Genomic DNA, 20,633 nt, shown 5'->3' with positions numbered 1-20,633 from the left:
ACTACATTGCTCTTTAGTAGGGTGCCATGGAAAAATGACCTTTGCAAATTGGTAAGTCTTACCCCTCAAATTTGCATAAGGATTCACCATGTAAAATATGTTGACATTAAATTTAGATTTACCACTTGCTCAAGTATGTGTGTGTATGTGCCCCTTATGTTTTTGTGTGTATATATATATACACACACACACACACACACACACTTGGTATCGCCGCACCCGATCTATCAAAATATAAAATCAATTAATCTGATCGGTAAACGGCATAACATACATAATGCTTGATATGCATGACGATAAATACTAAACAGACATTTAAAACTGCAATGTGATGTGCCATTGAGCAACCAGTAAATAACTAATCTTAAAAAAAGAAAATTATAAAATATCTATGACCAAAAAGGAGCAAAATTAGGAGGTAAGACCTTCAAAAACTTGCTACTTAATTTTTACCATGCATTTCCTTGGCACCCTACTCTTTAGCCACTATTCCATGATGTGGCCAGTTTAACATAGTCAAACTGGTGAAAGTGCTATAATTCCAATACTTTGTGGAAGATTTACCAAACTAGTAGAGGGTTATCCTTAAGGGGGTTATCTAATTCTTTTTGTATTTTATAAACTGGCACAGTATGCAAAAAAAAATGCTTCTATTAACGATCCACTCCCAGGTTTGGTAAGCTTTTCACCGCCAGTCACAGCTGCAGGCTTAAGTTGACTTCTGACAGCGTGACTCCGGAGTGCTTTCACCGGAGGTATCGTTCTTATTGCATATCAGGGCTGCCCGTATTTCTGGAGCTGCCACACAGATGACAGTGTGGGAAACACCCGACATAGAAGTAAAAATGCAGCAAATCCACAGCCTTTTTATACCTGCATTTTTGCTGCTTATTTGACTGACACAATTGAAGTCAATGGGTGAAAAAGGCCGCAAAAATGTGCAAAGAATTGACATGTGGCTTTAAAACCACAGCAAATCCTGAAAGGTAAAAATACTGATTATGTGCACAGCACTTCGGAGTTCTCATTGACTTTGCTGGAATAAGGATTCCCTAGCATTTTGGACCAATTCCGTGTGGGGAAAAAACGGACCATGTGCACACCGCCTAAGTGGTAATTGGGCAAAGCTCTGCAGCTAAGCTGATATCAGAGGAGGAGAGACACAGATGTGATTGTGATGAGACAAAGTTCAATCTGCTGTACTGTGTCTGTTTTAATCGCACACAGCTCTGCAGTGAAATCAGAACAAACTACCAGTCATTACATGTCTCTCACTAGTAACGCCCTCCTATTTCATTTATAATAAGCTCCAGAGGAACATTAGTGGAGAGATCTATGTCCAGCCCATAGATCTTGACATTTTGTTTATAATAAGAATAATGTGGGTTTCTCTGGAATAAAACCTCAGATCACAGATATCAAGTTATGATTTTATTCAACTTTCTAGGACCTGCATGCGTATGTTGGATGGCTTAGGAGAGTTGATCCTGCTGACAGATTCCCTTTAACATCTAATCTCTCTTTCAGGGTATTCATTTACGTTAGTATATTTCTATGTTTTCAGGGACACAGAAAAGAACAGAGACATTGCTTTTCTTGAAGCACAAATTTATGAATATGTTGAAATTCTTGGGGTAAGTTTTATACTTCAAATACATACTACCTTTCTGGGATGAGTTGAAATTTGTGCCTGACACAATGAAATATCTATATATAGTTGATTCAGCTGTAACTAAACCCCACAGTTGGGGCATCATTTTGCATTGAAAGGTTTGATAAATACAGTAATTGTGTGAAACATAGCATGTATACCATATCGTTCATTATTCTGGCTTTGATATGTCTAAATAATGGTAAGATGAAGGCTTTGTCATCTTATGTATTCATCAAGGACAACAGCTTCCAAAATGTGTTCTTAACATAAACAATATGTATGCTTAACGTAGCCATTGCCCCCAAGGGGTGCCACTGTATACCACATTTCTCTGTATGTTGCCCAGAGTCTTTTGTATTTCAGAAACCTGAGTACCTTTACCAAAATCTTCTGTATGCAGGCGCATAGTCAACTATGCTAAATAGTATAGCTGAAAAAAAGGCATGCTGACTCTTTATATATTGAGGGTAGGCAAAAAGGACATATGTCCATCTGATGGATGCGAATAGAGCAATTCCATGGCATACAGCAAATGTAAATGGGAAAATGCTTTGTGAACATAGGCAGCTGAAATCCAATTAGAAAATTATTATTAGAAACCATTTTTTTATTTTATTATAGAGAACGTCCCTTTTTCCCCATCTTCCACATCTTTGAAAGCTTTTGTTAACTATTACACTAAATATTTGAGTTGATTTGAATTTATTCACATGTTTCATTGCATTGGGCATGACAGTGTTCTGCGGTCTGGAAGAGGGTGAACCACCTTTTACCTGCCGTCGTCTGTGGCTCCACTTTTGATTAGCTGTAACATCGCGCCATTTCCAGTTAATCAAGAGATGATCACGACATGACAGCGGGTAAGAGGAGGATCTTCTAGTCCTGTGTCATGGCTGATGGAATGTGATGTGGAAATTAATTTGCATCAACTCCGTTATTTATGATGCTTTGATACATGTATCAGGCCATTTGTCCTGTAAAAATATAGATTTTTTTTTTCTTTAATGGTATAATGAAGCATATTTTAAGGTTGGGCTGGCACATCTCTCAACTTATATGGTGTTATGTAGGACAGTAAAAGTTCACCTGTACAGAAGTGGCTCCAAATTTTTCTGATTTAGTAGGTTTGTACAGACGGACATTATAAAAGACTTCTAACAATAACGACTGATTAGTATGATCTGTGTAGGTGATTGACAATTAACGGGTTATTCCCAAAATCACACTATTTTTCACAAAGCACAGTAAATGCATACTTATTGGTAATATACAGACTACGCCCAACGTTACTTTTCTTTCTTTTGCTATTGTCTATGTGCATTTCTATTGTTGTAGCTGTTTTCGCTCTGACCAAAGTCAGATATGCCAGATCACCAGGGAGGCCGAATTAGGTGTTTTACGCCATTAATTTTACAAGCGCTTGGAGACAAAAGAGACTGCACACACAGGCCGTGGGCAAATCACTTTATCTGACGTAATGAAACACAAGGCAATCTTTTATACCATTTACAATAATATGTAATTCTATGGAGCTCATGTGGCCCCCACCATCACTTCAGGGTCATACCTTGTTTATAATGTACCCAGAACACGTTGTGGCTGACTATTGAGAACATATATGATAAGAAGCGTATTTCCCTTGAAGAGGAGACAGCCAAAACTGCAGTGTCATAAGAATAAATGAAAGGCAAAAGGCAAATGAAGAATTAAAGGCAGTTAGGCATTTAAAAGCAAATCATTGACCCTTCTATATCACTATCTAAAGGCCCCGTCTCACATAACGAGATCGTTAGCGAGATCGCTGATACGTCACTGGTTTTGTGACGCAACAGCGATCTCGCTACCTGTGACACGCAGCGGCAACCGCGCCTCCCCTGTGATGTCGTTGATCGCGCTCGAATGTCCTGGGCCATTTTTAGATTGTTGGTGTCCCACTGGCCAGTGATGCTCGCTGTGTTTGATGCCGTAACAACAATGACGAGCGACCTCGTTGAAGCACGTGTATCGAGGTCTGTGTCGTCAGAATAGCTGCTGTGTGACAAGGTCCCAACGGCCGCCGAGGATAGCCGTATCGTTACTGCATCGTTGAATAGATCTGCCGGTTTGACAGCTTACTAGCGATCATGTAGCAACGCTCTAGCGATCCTTACCAGGTCGTATCGTTCTCTGGATCACTGGAGCGTCGCTATGTGTCACGGGACCCTTACACTGCTAAAAGTACATTTCCCAGCAGCGTCCTGCTTCTCCTAGTCCTGTAGACCCCCTCCCTACCTTTCCTTTGTGATACTGACTAGCGTCACTTCTCTGATTCCAGGAGCAAGGTGTCAGTTATGTTCAGCTGGAATTAGACTACAGGTGCTACAGCGGTGCCAGTCTTTTCTCTCCACTGCCCGGTCACCTCTCTGAGTTGATGACTCGGCTGCATCCACCACAGATATTTGGCATATTATCAAGCTAGCAAGATAGTTTGCATTAACATAGCGACATTTGCAGATTTGCATCACTCAGCTGTCTGATGTAGATATCAAACACACCTCAGCTCTGCTTATATCTCACTTCTGCTGATCTAATTGTGGAGACGTGTAGGATAGTGGAGCTGTTTTGAAAACAAGCTAACAGAGCAACAGTGTAAAAAAAAAAAAAAAAAAAAAAAGCATCAATACTGATATTTATGGCCAAAGGTTAATTCAGCCAGGCAGAGTTGTGCAGATTCATGGTGTATTCCACCTTTAGAATACTCTGTCAGAGGTGGAGGCAGAGCTATGGTAACAAAGTCAGCTGAGAGAGACTGCATAGCACATGATCAACCAGGAGCACTGGAACTGCATCAGGACAGATCCAATGGCAATTGGAGAGTAAATAGGGCCTGGAGTGGCCGCCTTCTGTGCGTGATATGTGAAACATGTTAAATTCAGAAATAAGTTATGCAAACAAATGTGGCTCCAGGTTTTGTTGCTGATTTTTTTTTTGTGTAGTTATCACAGATCTATGGCCACATCCGCAGAAGTTATTTTGCAATATGTGAAAAAGGCATAAGGGCCTGTACACTTTGTTTTGAAAACCTAGATCAGGAGTCTCTGAGGACAAGAAGCAGGTCTGTGGAGTCGATGTATAAAATGCTCCGACACCTAAAATAAATAATAAATTGGGTTCAGTAGTAAGTGCAGGATGTGCTGTAAATGTGTTCATAAGAATTTGGGAAAGTTATGAAATGTCCTATAAATGTCCTGTTCCTGATCTAAGGCTCTCGGCGTTTTGTTGAGATTAATCTTTGCTGCACTTTATGTACACTTTATGTACACACTCCGTAGCGAGGTAGTGCTGTGGAGTCAGAAGTTGGGGAAATTGAGAAGTCTGAGTCGGTGGTTTGGCTTACCGACTCCACAGCCCTGTTTAAGATGGCACCACAACCATGACCTAAAAGCTTAAGAAATATTACATCAAAAAAAGGGCAGCCATATTTACCAGCCAGGTGACAGAAAATAATACAGCAAACCCAATAATAAAGATGGTGGCAACCAGGGCTGTGGAGTCGGAGTCGTGGAGTCGGAGTTAGTTTTGGTCGGAGTCTGAGTCGGTAGAAATGTACCGACTCCGACTCCAGCTTTAAAAAAATGTATTAATATTTCATAATTGAACTTTCATATGAATTTTATAAATGTTACTCAAATATATATGTTCTGTCAAACTATGAACAACAGTGATAAGCAGTTCTGCTGGAGATAGAGACATTTCTTACTTCTTGTGTGTCACTGTTCTCCACTGCCCTTATCTAATCTTATACTTGGTTAACCTCATGCTGCCCCAACCCCCCTACTTACAATGTATGAAACTGAAAGTGAAAATGTGTTGCAAATTCTTAGTAGTAAAGCTCCTCCTCTAGACTAGATCATACTAGGTGTGCGTCTTCCAAGCATCTCACAGCTGCCTGCTACTCAGAAGAGGAAGACTGTAAGAAGTATTATCCTTTCAACAAACTTTGCATCAGTTAACTGTGAGTACATGAGGAATAATAACAGTATTACTGACCACTATATCAGTTCTACGACCTGGCAATAATTTTGTACAATTGTTTTTAGGAAAAACAATTGTCATTTGGATTGTGAATGCAGAATTAAAAACCTGAGAGTGTCAAAGAAGCATCACATTAAATCAGCTGTATTTAAACATTTCACCATCACTCAAGATAGAAAACATTATGTCTGTCAGTGTATGACAAATGATCCAGACGAAAACAAATGCTGTGAAGCCAAGATGAGTGCATATTCAGGCAAAGATAAAAATGCTCCTACCAGAGCTTCTAATCTAAAGAGACATTTACAGCGCTTTCATCCAGAAGTACTGAAAGCAGTGGATGAGAAAGACTGCATCCAAACCAATGAACCAGTGCCCAGCTCTTCCAGCCAAACAAAGGAGCAGAGAACTTTGCAGCCATCAGTTGCAAGATATTTTGTCAGTGACAAAGTTACTGTGACAATGACAGTAGATACATTTAAAAAACAGATCATAGAGCTTGTTGTAAAGGATAGTGTGCCTATTTCATTATTTTCACGACCAGCTTTTATGTGTCTGAATGGGGAAGTGGCCCGCAAGCTTGGTGTTTCTCTGGAGAGAGAGAGTATTAGAAAATTAGTAATCGAAGAAGCTTTTAAACAAAAGGAAGAACTTAAAAAAACTCTCAAGGGACGCTTTCTGTTTCTTAAAATGGATGCCTGCACACGTCACAGAGTGAACTATTTTGCCATCAATGTCCGATTTGTTTGTGACAAAAATGAAATGTGACCAAGACATTGGCAGTAAAAGACACCAAAGCTCATCACACCAGTGAGTTTCTCCAGGTCTTGGTGGAAAAGGTTCTGCAAGACTATGAACTTAAAAAAGAGCAAGTTCTTTCTGTCGTAACTGACAATGCTTCAAATATGATAAGTACTATTAAGCTAATGAATGAGAGTAATGATGGTGACCAGCAGCTAGAAGAACATTCTGGGTCCACAGACACAGAAATGTTTGAAATAGAGGAACACAGTATTGTAACTGAGGAGCAAACTGAAGTTGCTTCAGATGAACAGCAACGTGATAGTTTAGATGATCTTGTTGAAACTGTGTCAATATGTTCTTTCATTCATCACATGCGCTGTGTTGTGCATACGCTACAGCTGGCTATAAGAGACAGTCTGCAAGAAGGACATGCTGCTGCACTGATTGGCAAGGTGAGAAAATTGGCTACTGTTGCCAGAACCCCTAAAGTTGACTCAATTTTGAAGAGACGTGCTGGAAAAGGGGCAATTATTGATCAAGCCACACGATGGGGCAGTACTTACTTAATGATTCAGCGCTTGGTTGAACTGAAAACCTTTCTTGTAGACATGGCTAACCCTCAACTGACGCTAAATGAAAGTCAGTGGAATCAGGTGACTGAGCTGGAAAAATTGCTAGAGCACCCATTTACAGTGACTAAAAAATTACAAGCAGAGGACTTAACTCCAGGTATTTTCTTAAAGGAGTGGAAGAACCTGATGTTTCGCCTGTCCCAAAGAAGAGGGTTAATTGCAAGTGGCATTGCTACATCAATGAAACGGAGAGAGGAGCTACTATTACAAAATAACATTCTTTTGGCAGCTGTTTATGTAGACCCAATGCATCGGATTCTTCTAGATGATCAACAGCTAAGTAAAGGAAAAGAAGCTCTGTTTGAAATAGCAGTAAGGATGAAAGGGTTGCAGAACAGTCAGGAGGAACAAGAAGAATTTGGTCGTCCTGCCACATCTTCACCCTCATTATCAACTGATGAAGAATTTAATTTCGAAAAATATTTGGATCACAAGGACCGTGCAAAGCGTTCCCGCATAGAAGAAGAGTCATCCCCATCAAGGAACACAGCCAGTACATTTCAGCAGAATTTTTCATGTGCACTAAAAGAAATTGAGAAATTTGACCGTTCGTCAAAAATAACAGTGCAACAAGCGATTCCTCTGTATCCTGACATTGTCAGAGATGTTGCCCGAGTGGTTACTGCTTTGCCACCAACACAAGTTAGTGTAGAGAGGTTGTTCTCTGCTCTCAAAATAATTAGATCAGATTTGAGGGCATCCATGAAGGAGGATCTGACAGGCAATACTTTTTCTGAGGACAAATTTATAGATTTCTTATTAACTGCATAAAAGTGTTTATTGCATATTTACTTACAGTTTAGAAAAGTTTATAAAAGTTATTTGCTATATTCTAATTGTATTCTAATAAATGTAGTTTTTGCTCTAAGTGGTCTGATTACTTATATGATGGTGAGAAACTGAATAAGCACGATGTTTAATATTTTACAACAGTAAATTTGTTATGAATTGGCCATTTATGAAGGAGCCGGAGCCTGATAAAATCCAGGAGTCTGAGTCGCAACTGTGGCTTACCGACTCCACAGCCCTGGTGGCAACAAAGGTGCAAAATACTGATGAGACAAACACATCCTACCAGGTCATGGAGGGGGTGATTGCTTAGTATTAAAATTGCACACAAAAAAAAGGCTTGTATAGGGTGTTGTTCACACACATGTAGTGTACAATGTCTGGCTTAGAGCCTGTTGGTGACGCACATACTATTACATTAGGTGGGCTGCTCAGCATTATATAAGTTCAACCCACTTTGACACAGGAAAGATGTATATCTTTGTACCGTGTTAGCCAGTAGATAGAAAAATATTCAGAATTGAGAGTGGTTGATACCTTTTAATGGCTAACTGAAAAGATGGTAAGACATTGCAAGCTTTTGAGACTACTCAGGTCTCTTCATCAGGCATTGACTAATACAAAATCTGAAGAGTCACAGCACAGAAAAAATGCAATAGATAAGACAAGTGACGTGAAGCAGAACTATCATTATGGGAGAGGGAAAACATAAATATTGGCCCAGTTCATAGATAAGGAGTCTGGATGTTTTTTGTCCTCTGATTGGGGTCTCATAATGTGTTGTGATGCCCCCCACAAGGTCTTAGGAGCAAATTCCTTAATAGATGTAAAAAGACATAAATCCATGCGACACATTCATCCCTGCATTGAGAGTGTCAAAGGTCATCATGAGCTTGTACTCACAGACTCTTCTGTCTCTTTGAGATGTGAAGTTACTTTTCAATACCAGTAATTGCATGTCCATGGCAAAAACTGAGAACAAGGATGAATTCTCATCGCCACACAATAAGAGAAAAAAGAATGGATCTACCTGTGGCAAAACATTTTTGTATGCCTGATCACAACACCATGGATATGAAATTGCTGGTATTGAAAAGTAACTTCACATCTCTCAGAGACAGAAGAGTCTGTGAGTACAAATTCATGATGACCTTTGACACGCTACATGCTGGAATGAATGTGTCGCATGGATTTATGTCTTTTACATCAATTAAGAAATTTGCTCCTAAGATCTTGTGGGGGCATCACAACACATTAGGAGACCCCAATCAGAGGACAATAAAACATCCAGACTCTTTATCTATGAACTGGTCCAATATTTGTTTTTCCCTCTCCCATAATGATAGTTCTGCTTCACGTCACTTGTCTTATCTATTGCATTATTTCTGTGCTGTGTTGTGCATAAATATGTGACTCTCCAGATTTTGTATTAGTCAGTGCCTGATGAAGAGACCTGAGTAGTCTCGAAAGCTTGCAATGTCTTACCATCTTTTCAGTTAGCCATTAAAAGGTGTCAACCACTGAGGACATCCACTTGGACAGACACCCTAGTTTACAAGGACAACATTGATGGTCTTACCTGTACCCGGAATAAAAATACAACATGCAAAAATAAATATCTGGGGTGTTGGTCGATATTTTGGCCAAAATATGCCAGCCGGTAACCTACTTCAAGGGTCCTCATACTTGCTAGTCCCTACTCCAAAATTTAATTTTCATAACCTAAAACACATCAACCTATAGTGGAAAAGATGGGGGATCCATGGGCGAATGAATAACATTAAAGGAAAAAAACAGGTGATTTACATAAATCCTCTGCTTATTTTGCATGAGATAAAAATTAAGAATTTAACCCCTTTCTAACATCTGACGTACTATCCCGTCCACGGTACCCGGGCCTCTATGCTGGGGGAGGGATAGTACCTAATCGCTATCAGCGGCACCCCCGAGGGGGCGCCGCTGATCGCGGCCGGGTGTCAGCTGATTATCATGGCTGACACCCGGCACTATGTGTTAGGGGCGGTCACGGACCGCCCCCGACATGTTAACCCCTGGCACATTGCGATCACACATGATCGCAGTGTATCGGGGGATTAGGCAGGCATCGGCAGGGAGGGGGCGGGCTCCCTTCGTGCTTCCCTGAGCAGCGATGTGCTGCGCTGCACGGAAGGTCTCTGTTATGAATGAGTCACCTAAGGAGGAAAAAACAAAAATACAAGCTAAGTCCAGAAAGCCGGAGAGGTTGGTAGCTATCGGATTGCAGACCCCTGATCCTATCCACAACAACTAACAGTAGCCGTGGGGGGTTCCTACGATGCCCTAGACCCCTCGATCACAGCTGGAGAACTAAATAGGCCTAAAGAAAGAAAGGGGAAATCTAAACTGCCTCAGAGCAGACCCCAAAGCAATAGGCAGCCCCCAACAAATAATGACGGTGAAGCAAGATGAAAACACTAACACAGATAGAAAGATAGATTGAGCAAACGATGGGGCCCAAGCTAACTAAAAAGGACAGGATAGAAAAGCTGCTGTCTGCAATCCGTAAAAAACCCTACCAAAAAATGTCCCAACCATCTGATAGGGAAAAACAGGCCCTGAAGTCGCTAGGACTTCAAAAAGACTATATCAGCATTCAGGTAAATTCTGAAGACAGAGCAAAGAGACAAACTGATCAGAGACAAAAATGGAACTCAGCACACCCCCGACCGGGGATGGCTGAACTCAAAAAAACAAGGTAAACAAAACTAATAAGTTCAATAGCAGAGCAAAAACTTATCTTTGGGAAGCAGGAATCAGACTGGTATCCAAGAATCCAGCAGAGAAATCACCAGCGACTCAGCAGGGCGTCGGCTGCCTTATATCCAGTCAGAATTTCCTGTTAACCAGTCATCATCTACCAGATCAGGTGTTTGGTAATCAGCCTCACTACCTTCCTTCACCAGAAGAGGGAGTTCATCAGACATCGACGGTGAAGGGGAAAATGAACTCACAACAGGTCTCCTTCCCTGCAGACCCCCGGATCCAAGATGGGGACGGGGGCCTGCAGGGAGGCGGCTTCCTCAGTGCCTGTGGGAAATGTTATTTTTTAGTTTTTTGTGTGCCATATCTCTGATTTAAGGGCATAAAAATTCAAAGTTGGAAAATTGCGAAATTTTCGCCAGATTTCCATTTTTTTCACAAATAAACGCAAGTTGTATCAATGAAATTTTACCACTAACATGAAGTATAATATGTAACGAGAAAACATTGTCAGAATCACCCGTATCCATGGAAGCGTTCCAGAGTTATTACCTCATAAAGGGACAGTGGTCAGAATTGTAAAAAATGGCCCGGTCATTAACATGCAAACCACCCTTGGGGGTTAAGGGGTTAATTGTACAGCTTTTATTTTTGTGTCAAACGTGTAAAACTTTGTAGTTGCAATTTATTCTTTTGAGGTATTGATGATAGTGGAATCAATATTTTGTTCAATCTTTAGGAACAGAGACACCTAACACATGAAAATGTACAGCGCAAGCAAGCTCGGACTGGGGAAGAACGGGAAGAGGAGGAGGAAGAACAGATCAGTGAGAGTGAGAGTGATGATGAGGAAAATGAAATAATTTATAACCCCAAAAACCTTCCTCTTGGGTGGGATGGCAAGGTAAGAGTAGTTATAAAAATAAATATTTCAGCATTATGTAACAATGTATTGCAGATTGTTCCTGTACCAGTATTAACTTTGTAACATTCGTACATGTGGGTGTGTAGATGGCATGTGTTGCTGTGGTGTCCACTACGTGGTCCCAGCGCTGGTTGTGTATTTTTCTCATTCTCCATCTTTTCTTCTGTAGCCTATTCCATACTGGTTATATAAGCTGCATGGACTGAACATAAACTACAACTGTGAGATTTGTGGAAACTACACCTACCGAGGACCCAAGGCTTTTCAGCGCCACTTTGCAGTAAGAATCTTTTTTTTATTCTTGAGGCTTTTTTATTTAGAAAATAAATTGTGTATTTAATGATATGCCCACATATTCAGTTTGCAGATTGATTTATGGCCTTGTCTAGGGCGTAGAAATCTTCCTGATTTCTTGTAAAAACCGCCCCACAAGTGTCCTCGCATGGCTTTTGTGGTATTTCAGCTGAGCTCATTTCATCTCAGTGAAGCAGAGCTGCAATACCCGACACAACCTGTGAATTGGTCATGATTCTGTAATCCTGAACTGCTCACAAGTGATACAGTAATGCCATCTCCACTGTGACGCGCTGTGTGCTCATCTTCCATGACTAACACTAATTTCATCCGATCAATAATCTTAGGAATGGCGACATGCGCATGGTATGAGGTGTCTGGGAATCCCGAATACTGCTCATTTTGCCAACGTCACACAGATTGAGGATGCAGTTTCATGTAAGTTTATATTTTCTCAACGCCGGTACAGTTTGGCAACACAGGAATTTGAGGATATGCCCATTCCAAATGTAGCACTAGAGAGCAGAGAGATATATGTTAGGATTTACGGTTTCATGGTGCTCTGCATGCGTTTCATGGTGATAGTGGTACAGTAGCCATGGACAGTCATTTGTTTAATGAGTTTAGCCAGTAACATATAAAAGGCCTTTTCATTTTTCCAATTTGGAACCATATACCGTAGCTATTTCATATACAATCTAAATGCTTTTTCGTATGACTAAAATTAAAAGGCTAGTTGAGAGAGAGAGGTCCGCCCACCCCTAGTGTTTACTGTAGTGGAAAAAAAATTGTAAAAAACTGCCCCTCAATCTCCATCGCTCTCGTGCACAACCCGCGGGCCACGTGTTGCCCATCCTGCTCCTAGTTGTAACCTTACACACTGCTGACCAGAAACAACTGATTCCAAATCTGCTGTTTGTGTCATAGCCTAAAACCCTCCCCCCTTTGTTAGGCAATCCCTGCATGTGTTGCAGCTATCCTAAGGATAGGTCATCAAAGAAAAAGTAGTGTATAACCTCTTAAGTTTTATTGCAGCCCATGAGTGGATAGAAATGACAATGCAGCCCTCAAACTAAATAAGTTTGTGCTCCACCTTACTAGATAGTTTTACTAGTTATTCCTTATTGCATTACTGCTGCAGGCACTCGCTTGGGGAAGTATTGCTTTCTGCTAGTACATAATGTTTGCTCTGTTATTTTTTACACTTTTTGTTGCTCTTACATGAAATCCTTCATTCAATATGTTAATTTTTGCCGTGAGATTATGGATCATAAATTGTTGTGCATGTTTTTTTATAGTGTGGTCAAAACTCAAGCATCAAAAAGCATCAGAGAGGTGGCAGCCTGACACCGAGGTAAGCAAATATCAAGCAGGAATAAATTACTATTGTACCTGGCATGTAATGAACAGAATTCAAACTAGTTATTCTTGTATCTACTTTCACTTCATCATTTATGAGAAATAAATACTGCTGGGATTTGATAGAAATCTCCCAGGTCTATGGTTAGCTGGTCTCTAGTTAGCTGGTCTCTAGGACAGGCTCGGATGTGCCTGCTCTGCTTATCTCTAACTTGGTAACCCAACAACTGATGTCAAAACAGCGCATTGCTGGGGAACATAATACATGTACACAACAAGCGGGCTAGTTCATGATCACGCTTTCCACTCTGCATTTATAAGTTTTCAGGTAACCACTGTTAGCTTTTCTATTTCATAAATGTAAAGAAAATTGGAAATTATGAATAAAAAATTTGTAAGCACGTAAATATGTAGACGATCTATAGAATGGTCTGTCGTGCATCACCGATTTCTAAAACAGTGCAGTTAGCATTTTATATGGAAATATTGAAGAAACAAAAATCTGTAGTGCTGAAAAATGTGTATAAGATGTTAAAGGGGTTGGGTTTTCAATGTCAGATCAGTGGGAGGGTCCAGCACCCCCTACTGATCTGCAGCCAGCTGTAATCCGTTTATGGATGGAGCAGAACATCACTACTCTGCACACTGCTTAGTGGCCTCTGTGGGATACTGTAGCTCAGCTAATATTCAGATTAAAAGGAGCTAATCTATAGTTCCCGGAAGAGGCCTGTAAACATTGGGGGAATACCGGCTGATAGTAATGACAGTGTTAGGGGCAAACCTTTTTTTAAAGCATTGTAAACTTCATATATAAAAGTATATTTGTACAGATAAAACTACAACTTGTATTAAATAGTCAAGAAAATTTGGGCCCTGCAGCAGCAAATCCTCTATAAATATGGTATGTGCATGATGTAAAAAATCTTTACCCAATCTATCACCCCTGAAACACATGAACTTCTTGTATTTGTTCACATAGTTGTCTTTTTTTATCACATTTACCTGTAGTCCACATGTTAATATCCACTAATCATTTTTCATCTTGATTTTCTTGTAGGAGGAATATGAAGACTCAAGTGGGAATGTTGTCAATAAAAAGACTTATGAAGACTTGAAACGCCAAGGACTTCTTTAATATAATTAAATTGTCCAGATGCTCCATTCTGTTTTTCTTTTACCAGATTAAAAACCTTTATTCCATTTCCCTTTTGTTTAGTAAAAGCCACCATCGCTTTGGCTTGTACTTGTAAAATTGTCTTTTTTAATTAAAATTTATGCAACTTTTTCGTTAATTAACTTTTTAGAGATATGATTATTTCTTTTGAAACTCAGAAAATCATTTGTGTGTATTCTCTACTCCCATTTTTGCAATCTTTACAGACTTCCCTGTCTCTCAGATTAAAATATCAACTTAGATTTATTATCAGTTAGCTTTAACCCGTTTACGGCCTATGACATATAGATACATCAAAGTTCACATCCCCCTATATAATGCAAGCTCCGGTCTGAGCCCTCATATTTTCAGTTACATGACAGCTGATCTGATCAGCTGTTATGTGCCCCTAACAGCCGCAGGTGGTATTTCGATCCACCGGCAACTGTTAACATGTTAAACGCCGCTGTTAATCTCTGACAGCGTCATTTAAAAAAGGAGACCACAGACATAACTGCTATGGAAAACATACAAATGGATAGGTGCAAGTAGAAAGTAGCTATGGCAGTACCGATACATGAAAAGTACAAACTGTAATACATAAAAATAGTTATTATTGTTTGCAATTTTACTGATACGGAGTTAGTTGTTTTTTTTTTTACCCCAAATAAGGGGACTAATTTTAATATACTACATATGCATATACAGTAGTGTTCAAAATGATAGCAGTCCGATATGAATTATATTACCACATGGCAAACAGTTTACCAGTTGGTGCAGTAGATCGTAAGAAAACCAACAGCATTCATGATCTGCATGCTTTTGAGACTGTGTATTTGAATAATTAATTGACAGGAGTGTGTTCAAAATAATAGCAGTGTGGAGTTCAGTTAGTGAGGTCAATCATTCAGTGAATAAACAGGTGTGAATCAGGTGGTCCTTATTTAAGGGTGAAGCCAGGACATGTTGTACATGCATTTCTCCATGAAAGTCCGGGGTCACACTTGCGAGTGTGATGCGATAAACTCGCGCATCAATACCTGGCACTGCTGCCGGCACTCGGACCGGAGTGTTCGGCGGCATATATTTCTGTGCAGCCGTACACTCCGATCCGAGTGCCGGATATTGATGCAAGAGACTCATGCGAGTTTCTCGTATCACACTCGCAAGTGTAACCCCGGCCAAAGGCTGAGAAATATGGGTCATTCGAGACCTTGTTCAAAAGATCAGTGTACTTTGATTAAAAGGCTCAGCTAAAATGATCTTCATTGCTTTAAAATGGAAAGCCAAACCAGAGAGACGTGGAAGAAAACGGAAGACTAGCATTCAAATGAATGGAAGAATAGCCAGAATGGCAAAGGCTCAGTCAATGATCGGCTCCAGGATGATCAAATACAGTCTCAAGCTACCTGTGAGTAATATGACAACTAGACACCTGTGTAAAGCTAATATCTCAGCAAGAAGTCCCCGCAAAGTCAAGCTATTAAAAAAGACGTACTGAAGCAGATACAATTTGCAAAAGAACACATCAACTTGCCTAAAGAGAAATGGAGAAACATTTTGTGGACTGGTGAAAGTAAAATTGTTCTTTTTTGGGTCTAAGGGCCACAGAAAGTTCGTCAGACGACCCCCAAACTCTGCATTCAAGTCACAGAACACTCTAAAGACAGTGAAGCATGGTGGTGCAAACATGATATGGGTATGTTTCTCTTACTATGGTGCCGGACCTACAGTTCTGGGCAAAAGTATTGACACCCCTGCAATTCAGTCAGATAATACTCAGTTTCTTCCTGAAAATGTTTGCAAACACAAATTCTTTGGTATTATTATCTTCATTTAATTTGTCTTAAATGAAAAAACACAAAGAATTGTCCTAAAGCCAAATTGGATATAATTCCACACCAAACATAAAAAAGAGGGTGGACAAATGTATTGGCACTGTTCGAAAAACCATGTGATGCATCTCTAATTTGTGTATTTAACAGCACCTGTAACTTACCTGTGGCACCTAACAGGTGTTGGCAATAACTAAATCACACTTGCAGCCAGTTGACTTGGATTAAAGTTGACTCAACCTCTGTCCTGTGTCCTTGTGTGTACCACATTGAGCATGGAGAAAATGAAGACCACAGAACTGTCTGAGGACTTGAGAAACCAAATTGTGAGGAAGCATGAGCAATCTCAAGGCTACAAGTCCATCTCCAAAGACCTGAATGTTCCTGTGTCTACCGTGCGCAGTGTCATCAAGAAGTTTAAAGCCCATGGCACTGTGGCTAACCTCCCTAGATGTGGACGGAAAAGAAAAATTGACGAGATTTCAATGCAAGATTGTGCAGATGTTGGATAAAGAACCTCGACTAACATCCAAACAAGTTCAAGCTGCCCTGCAGTCCGAGGGTACAACAGTGTCAACCCGTACTATCTGTCGGCGTCTGAATGAAAAGGGACTGTATGGAAGGAGACCCAGGAAGACCCCACTTCTTACCCCGAGACATAAAAAAGCCAGGCTGGAGTTTGCCAAATCTTACCTGAAAAAGCTTAAAACGTTTTGGAACAATGTTCTCTGGTCAGATGAGACAAAAGTAGAGCTTTTTGGGCAAAGGCATCAACATAGAGTTTACAGGAGAAAAAAAAGAGAGGCATTCAAAGAAAACACGGTCCCTACAGTCAAACATGGTGGAGGTTCCCTGATGTTTTGGGGTTGCTTTGCTGCCTCTGGCACTGGACTGCTTGACCGTGTGCATGGCATTATGAAGTCTGAAGACTACCAACAAATTTTGCAGCATAATGTAGGGCCCAGTGTGAGAAAGCTGGGTCTCCCTCAGAGGTCATGGGTCTTCCAGCAGGACAATGACCCAAAACACACTTCAAAAAGCACTAGAAAATGGTTTGAGTGAAAGCACTGGAGACTTCTAAGGTGGCCAGCAATGAGTCCAGACCTGAATCCCATAGAACACCTGTGGAGAGATCTAAAAATGGCAGTTTGGAGAAGGCACCCTTCAAATATCAGGGACCTGGAGCAGTTTGCCAAAGAAGAATGGTCTAAAATTCCAGCACAGCATTGTAAGAAACTCATTGATGGTTACCGGAAGCGGTTGGTCGCAGTAATTTTGGCTAAAGGTTGTGCAACCAAGTATTAGGCTGAGGGTGCCAATACTTTTGTCTGGCCCATTTTTGGAGTTTTGTGTGAAATGATCAATGTTTTGCTTTTTGCTTCATTCTCTCTTGTGTTTTTTTCATTTAAGACAAATTAAATGAAGATAATAATACCAAAGATTTTGTGTTTGCAATCATTTTCAGGAAGAAACTGAATATTATCTGACAGAATTGCAGGGGTGTCAATACTTTTGGCCACAACTGTATTTACCACATACCAGGGATCATGGACCAGTTTGCATATATTGAAATACTTGAAGCGGTTATGTTGCCTTACGCTGAATAGGATGTGCCCTTTATATGGGTGTTTCAACAAGATAACAACCCTAAACGCAAAATCTTGGTTCTAGTCCAGCAAAATTGAGATTATGGAGTGATCAGCACAATCCCCGGTCCTTAATCCATTAGAACACTTGTGGAGTGACGTTAAAAGTGCCATTTCTTTGGCAAAGCCAACAAATGCCAAAAAATTGTGGCATGCTGGTAAAGCATCCTGGGCTGGAATAACAGTTGACAGGTGCCATAAGTTGGTTGACTCTATGAAATGTAGATGTGAAGTCATTCTAAATAACTGTGGGTATACAACTAAATATTAGGTTAGTTATTTACAGGAATGCTAAATCGTCATAAAAAATAGTACATATTGTGAGTTTTTAAAGACAAATGCAGACACTGCTATTTTTTTTGAACAACCCAATCTTCCTTTTTTTTTGTTATTTTCTGTAAAGTAGTTAAAAAATGATATACATTTCTCCATGTTTTGAATTAGAAAACAGTGCAATGTTCCCAATGCAGGGTAATAAAAACTAGTATAAAGATTTTGTGATTAACTCTTGTTTTTGTACACTGCTATTATTATGAACACTACTGTATACAGACAATATCAAGCAATTGAAGGACAATGAATATTAAATGCAGACCATTAGAAATGGTATGTAACTCAGCAGCCAAAGAGAAGAGACAGTTATGAGATTAGTATCACAGGGTAAAGCCATATTGCATGTAATATGTTCCTATCCACAGGGAACACAACCAACACTTGTTTCGCTGAGGCGTCGTCTTGTGCATATAACAAGTGATAAGGTCAGACTTTTAAATGCACAGGGGCCTGTAAGAGTAAGGGCCTAATAATCCATGGTCAACAGAACCTGGGAGTTTTCTGGGCACCAGGCGTTAATTACCTGGGATGTTGTAACTGACACCTATGACATAGGAACATAGCGCAATAATCTATCAGGTGACCACGAGTCTTGGTCACATGGTCATAACGTATGCAGATAGCGCAAAAAAGTTTGTGCATAGTAAAATAACCATCAGTCACTTGACCATGCCGTCTATGGTTACGCGATAATTGCAGTCAAATGATCGCAGCCAACCAACACATGATTGAGGTCACAGGACATAACATAGAATTAAGAACTTTGCCCAGGTAGATCATTGAATTTCATGGAACACATCACTTGGTCCCATTGTGGTGTACACAGGAATAATATATACAGTGGTCTGAAAAAGTGTTTGCCTCTTCCTGAATTCATATTTTTCATGTTTGTCATACTTAAATGTTTCAGAGCATTAAACATTTAAATATTAGACTAAGATAACATAAGTAAACACAAAATGCAGTTTTCAAATGAAAGTCTTTATTATTAAAGGAAAAAGAAATCCAAGCCTACAGGGCCCTGTGAGAAAAAGTGATTGTTCATTAAACCTAATGACTTGTTGGTCCACCCATATCAGCAACAACTACAATCAAGCGTTTGCGATAACTGGCAATGAGTTGCTTACAACTCTCTGGAAGAATTTTGGCCCACTCATCTTTGCAGAATTTTGCAGAATTGTTGTATTTCAGCCACTTTCCGTGCATGAACCGCCTTTTTAAGATCATGCCACAGCATTTCAATTGGATTAAGGTCAGGACTTCAGAGGTGGACTTGCTGGTGTGTTTTGGATCATTGTCCTGTTGCATAACCCAAGTGCGCTTCAGTTTGAGATCACAAACAGAAGGCCAGACATTTTTCTTCAGGATTTTTTGGTAGACAGCAGAATTCATGGTTTCATTTACCACAGCAAGTCTCCAAGGTCCTGAAGTAGCAAAACAGCACCAGATCATCACACTTCCACCACCATATATTGCTGTTGGTATTATGTTCCTTTTATGAAATACTGTGTTACTTCAAGACAGATGTAATGGGACATACACCTTTCAAAAAGTTCAACTTTTGTCTTGTTAGTCCACAGATTATTTTCCCAAAAGTCTTAGTTATCAAGATGTTTTCTGGCAAAACTGAGATAAGCCTGTATGTTCTTATTGCTCAGCAGTGGTTTTCGTCTTGGAACAATGCCATGTAGGCCATTTTTGCCCAGGCTCTTTCCAATGGTGGAGTCATGAACACTGACCTTAACTGAGGCCTGCAGTTCTCTGGATGTTGTGGGGTCTTTTATCAATCACCCATGACAGCACCACGAGAGAGGGTATCTGCTATTCAAGGATGGGAAACCTAGTCATAAAAGGGTGACACCTCTCATGCATCAGTTGGTTTCCTGTCCTTAATGAGTGAACCTCTTGCAGGCATACCTGAAGATCAAAATCAGAATATAGATGACCATTTTCCCAGGCCCGCCCAGTCTGTTCAGGGAGCCGTATTTTCCCTGTATCGGCTGCTGGTTCTCTGGAAGCGCCACAGTGGATCCATGGGGACTTAAACATTTGTGTGTGGGTGCAGGTGAGCAGTATCCCGGGTAGGGAAAGCTGGCTCTGGCATGGCTCTCTGCAGTGCCACCGGTGTGTTAGGGACATGCAAGAAAGTCAGGGGCGTGCCGGACGAGGTACAAAGGTGTCTGGGGCGAGCCTTGATGCAGCCTAGACGCGCACGGATAACATGCTGGATGGCGCACAGACCATGTGATCAGCCTGCTGACCCAGAACTTCTGGGGGTACCAGAACCTGCAGGGGTGGGCAGTAGTGCTGCATCGGCATTTAAGAGACAACTGTGCGTGGAATGGTGCTTCCTTGCCCGTTGTATCCTCTAGAATGGATGCATCCAAGCAACAAATCTCATTGGGAAGCCCCAGCAGCAAGCGGAATGGCAGCATTGCTGTAGCAGTACTAAAATCACTTAGGGCCTTCTGGTTGAAATGTTGGCCAGGAGACATCCATGCTAGAACAAAATTGTG

At 40.6% G+C, this 20,633-nt stretch overlaps 1 protein-coding gene across 3 annotated transcripts in view; it reads left to right on the top strand.

The window, feature by feature from the left end:
• Positions 1-14,442, top strand: part of SF3A3 (splicing factor 3a subunit 3) — a 73,336-nt gene extending 58,894 nt beyond the window's left edge. For all 3 annotated transcript variants that reach the window (XM_073552041.1, XM_073552042.1, XM_073552040.1), the window contains exons 12-17: positions 1,565-1,634; positions 11,312-11,476; positions 11,667-11,777; positions 12,139-12,229; positions 13,090-13,145; positions 14,208-14,442. In XM_073552041.1, the coding sequence (XP_073408142.1) occupies positions 1,565-1,634; positions 11,312-11,476; positions 11,667-11,777; positions 12,139-12,229; positions 13,090-13,145; positions 14,208-14,285 (571 nt within the window). In that variant the 3' untranslated portion in view covers positions 14,286-14,442. The remainder of the gene's footprint in view (positions 1-1,564; positions 1,635-11,311; positions 11,477-11,666; positions 11,778-12,138; positions 12,230-13,089; positions 13,146-14,207) is intronic.
• The last annotated feature ends 6,191 nt before the right edge of the window (positions 14,443-20,633 follow it).

Source organism: Dendrobates tinctorius, unplaced genomic scaffold (assembly GCF_039654945.1).
Source record: "Dendrobates tinctorius isolate UK_male_01 unplaced genomic scaffold, ASM3965494v1 ptg000183l, whole genome shotgun sequence".
Lineage (NCBI taxonomy): Eukaryota > Metazoa > Chordata > Amphibia > Anura > Dendrobatidae > Dendrobates > Dendrobates tinctorius.
This window is presented reverse-complemented; position numbering and strand designations above follow the sequence as displayed.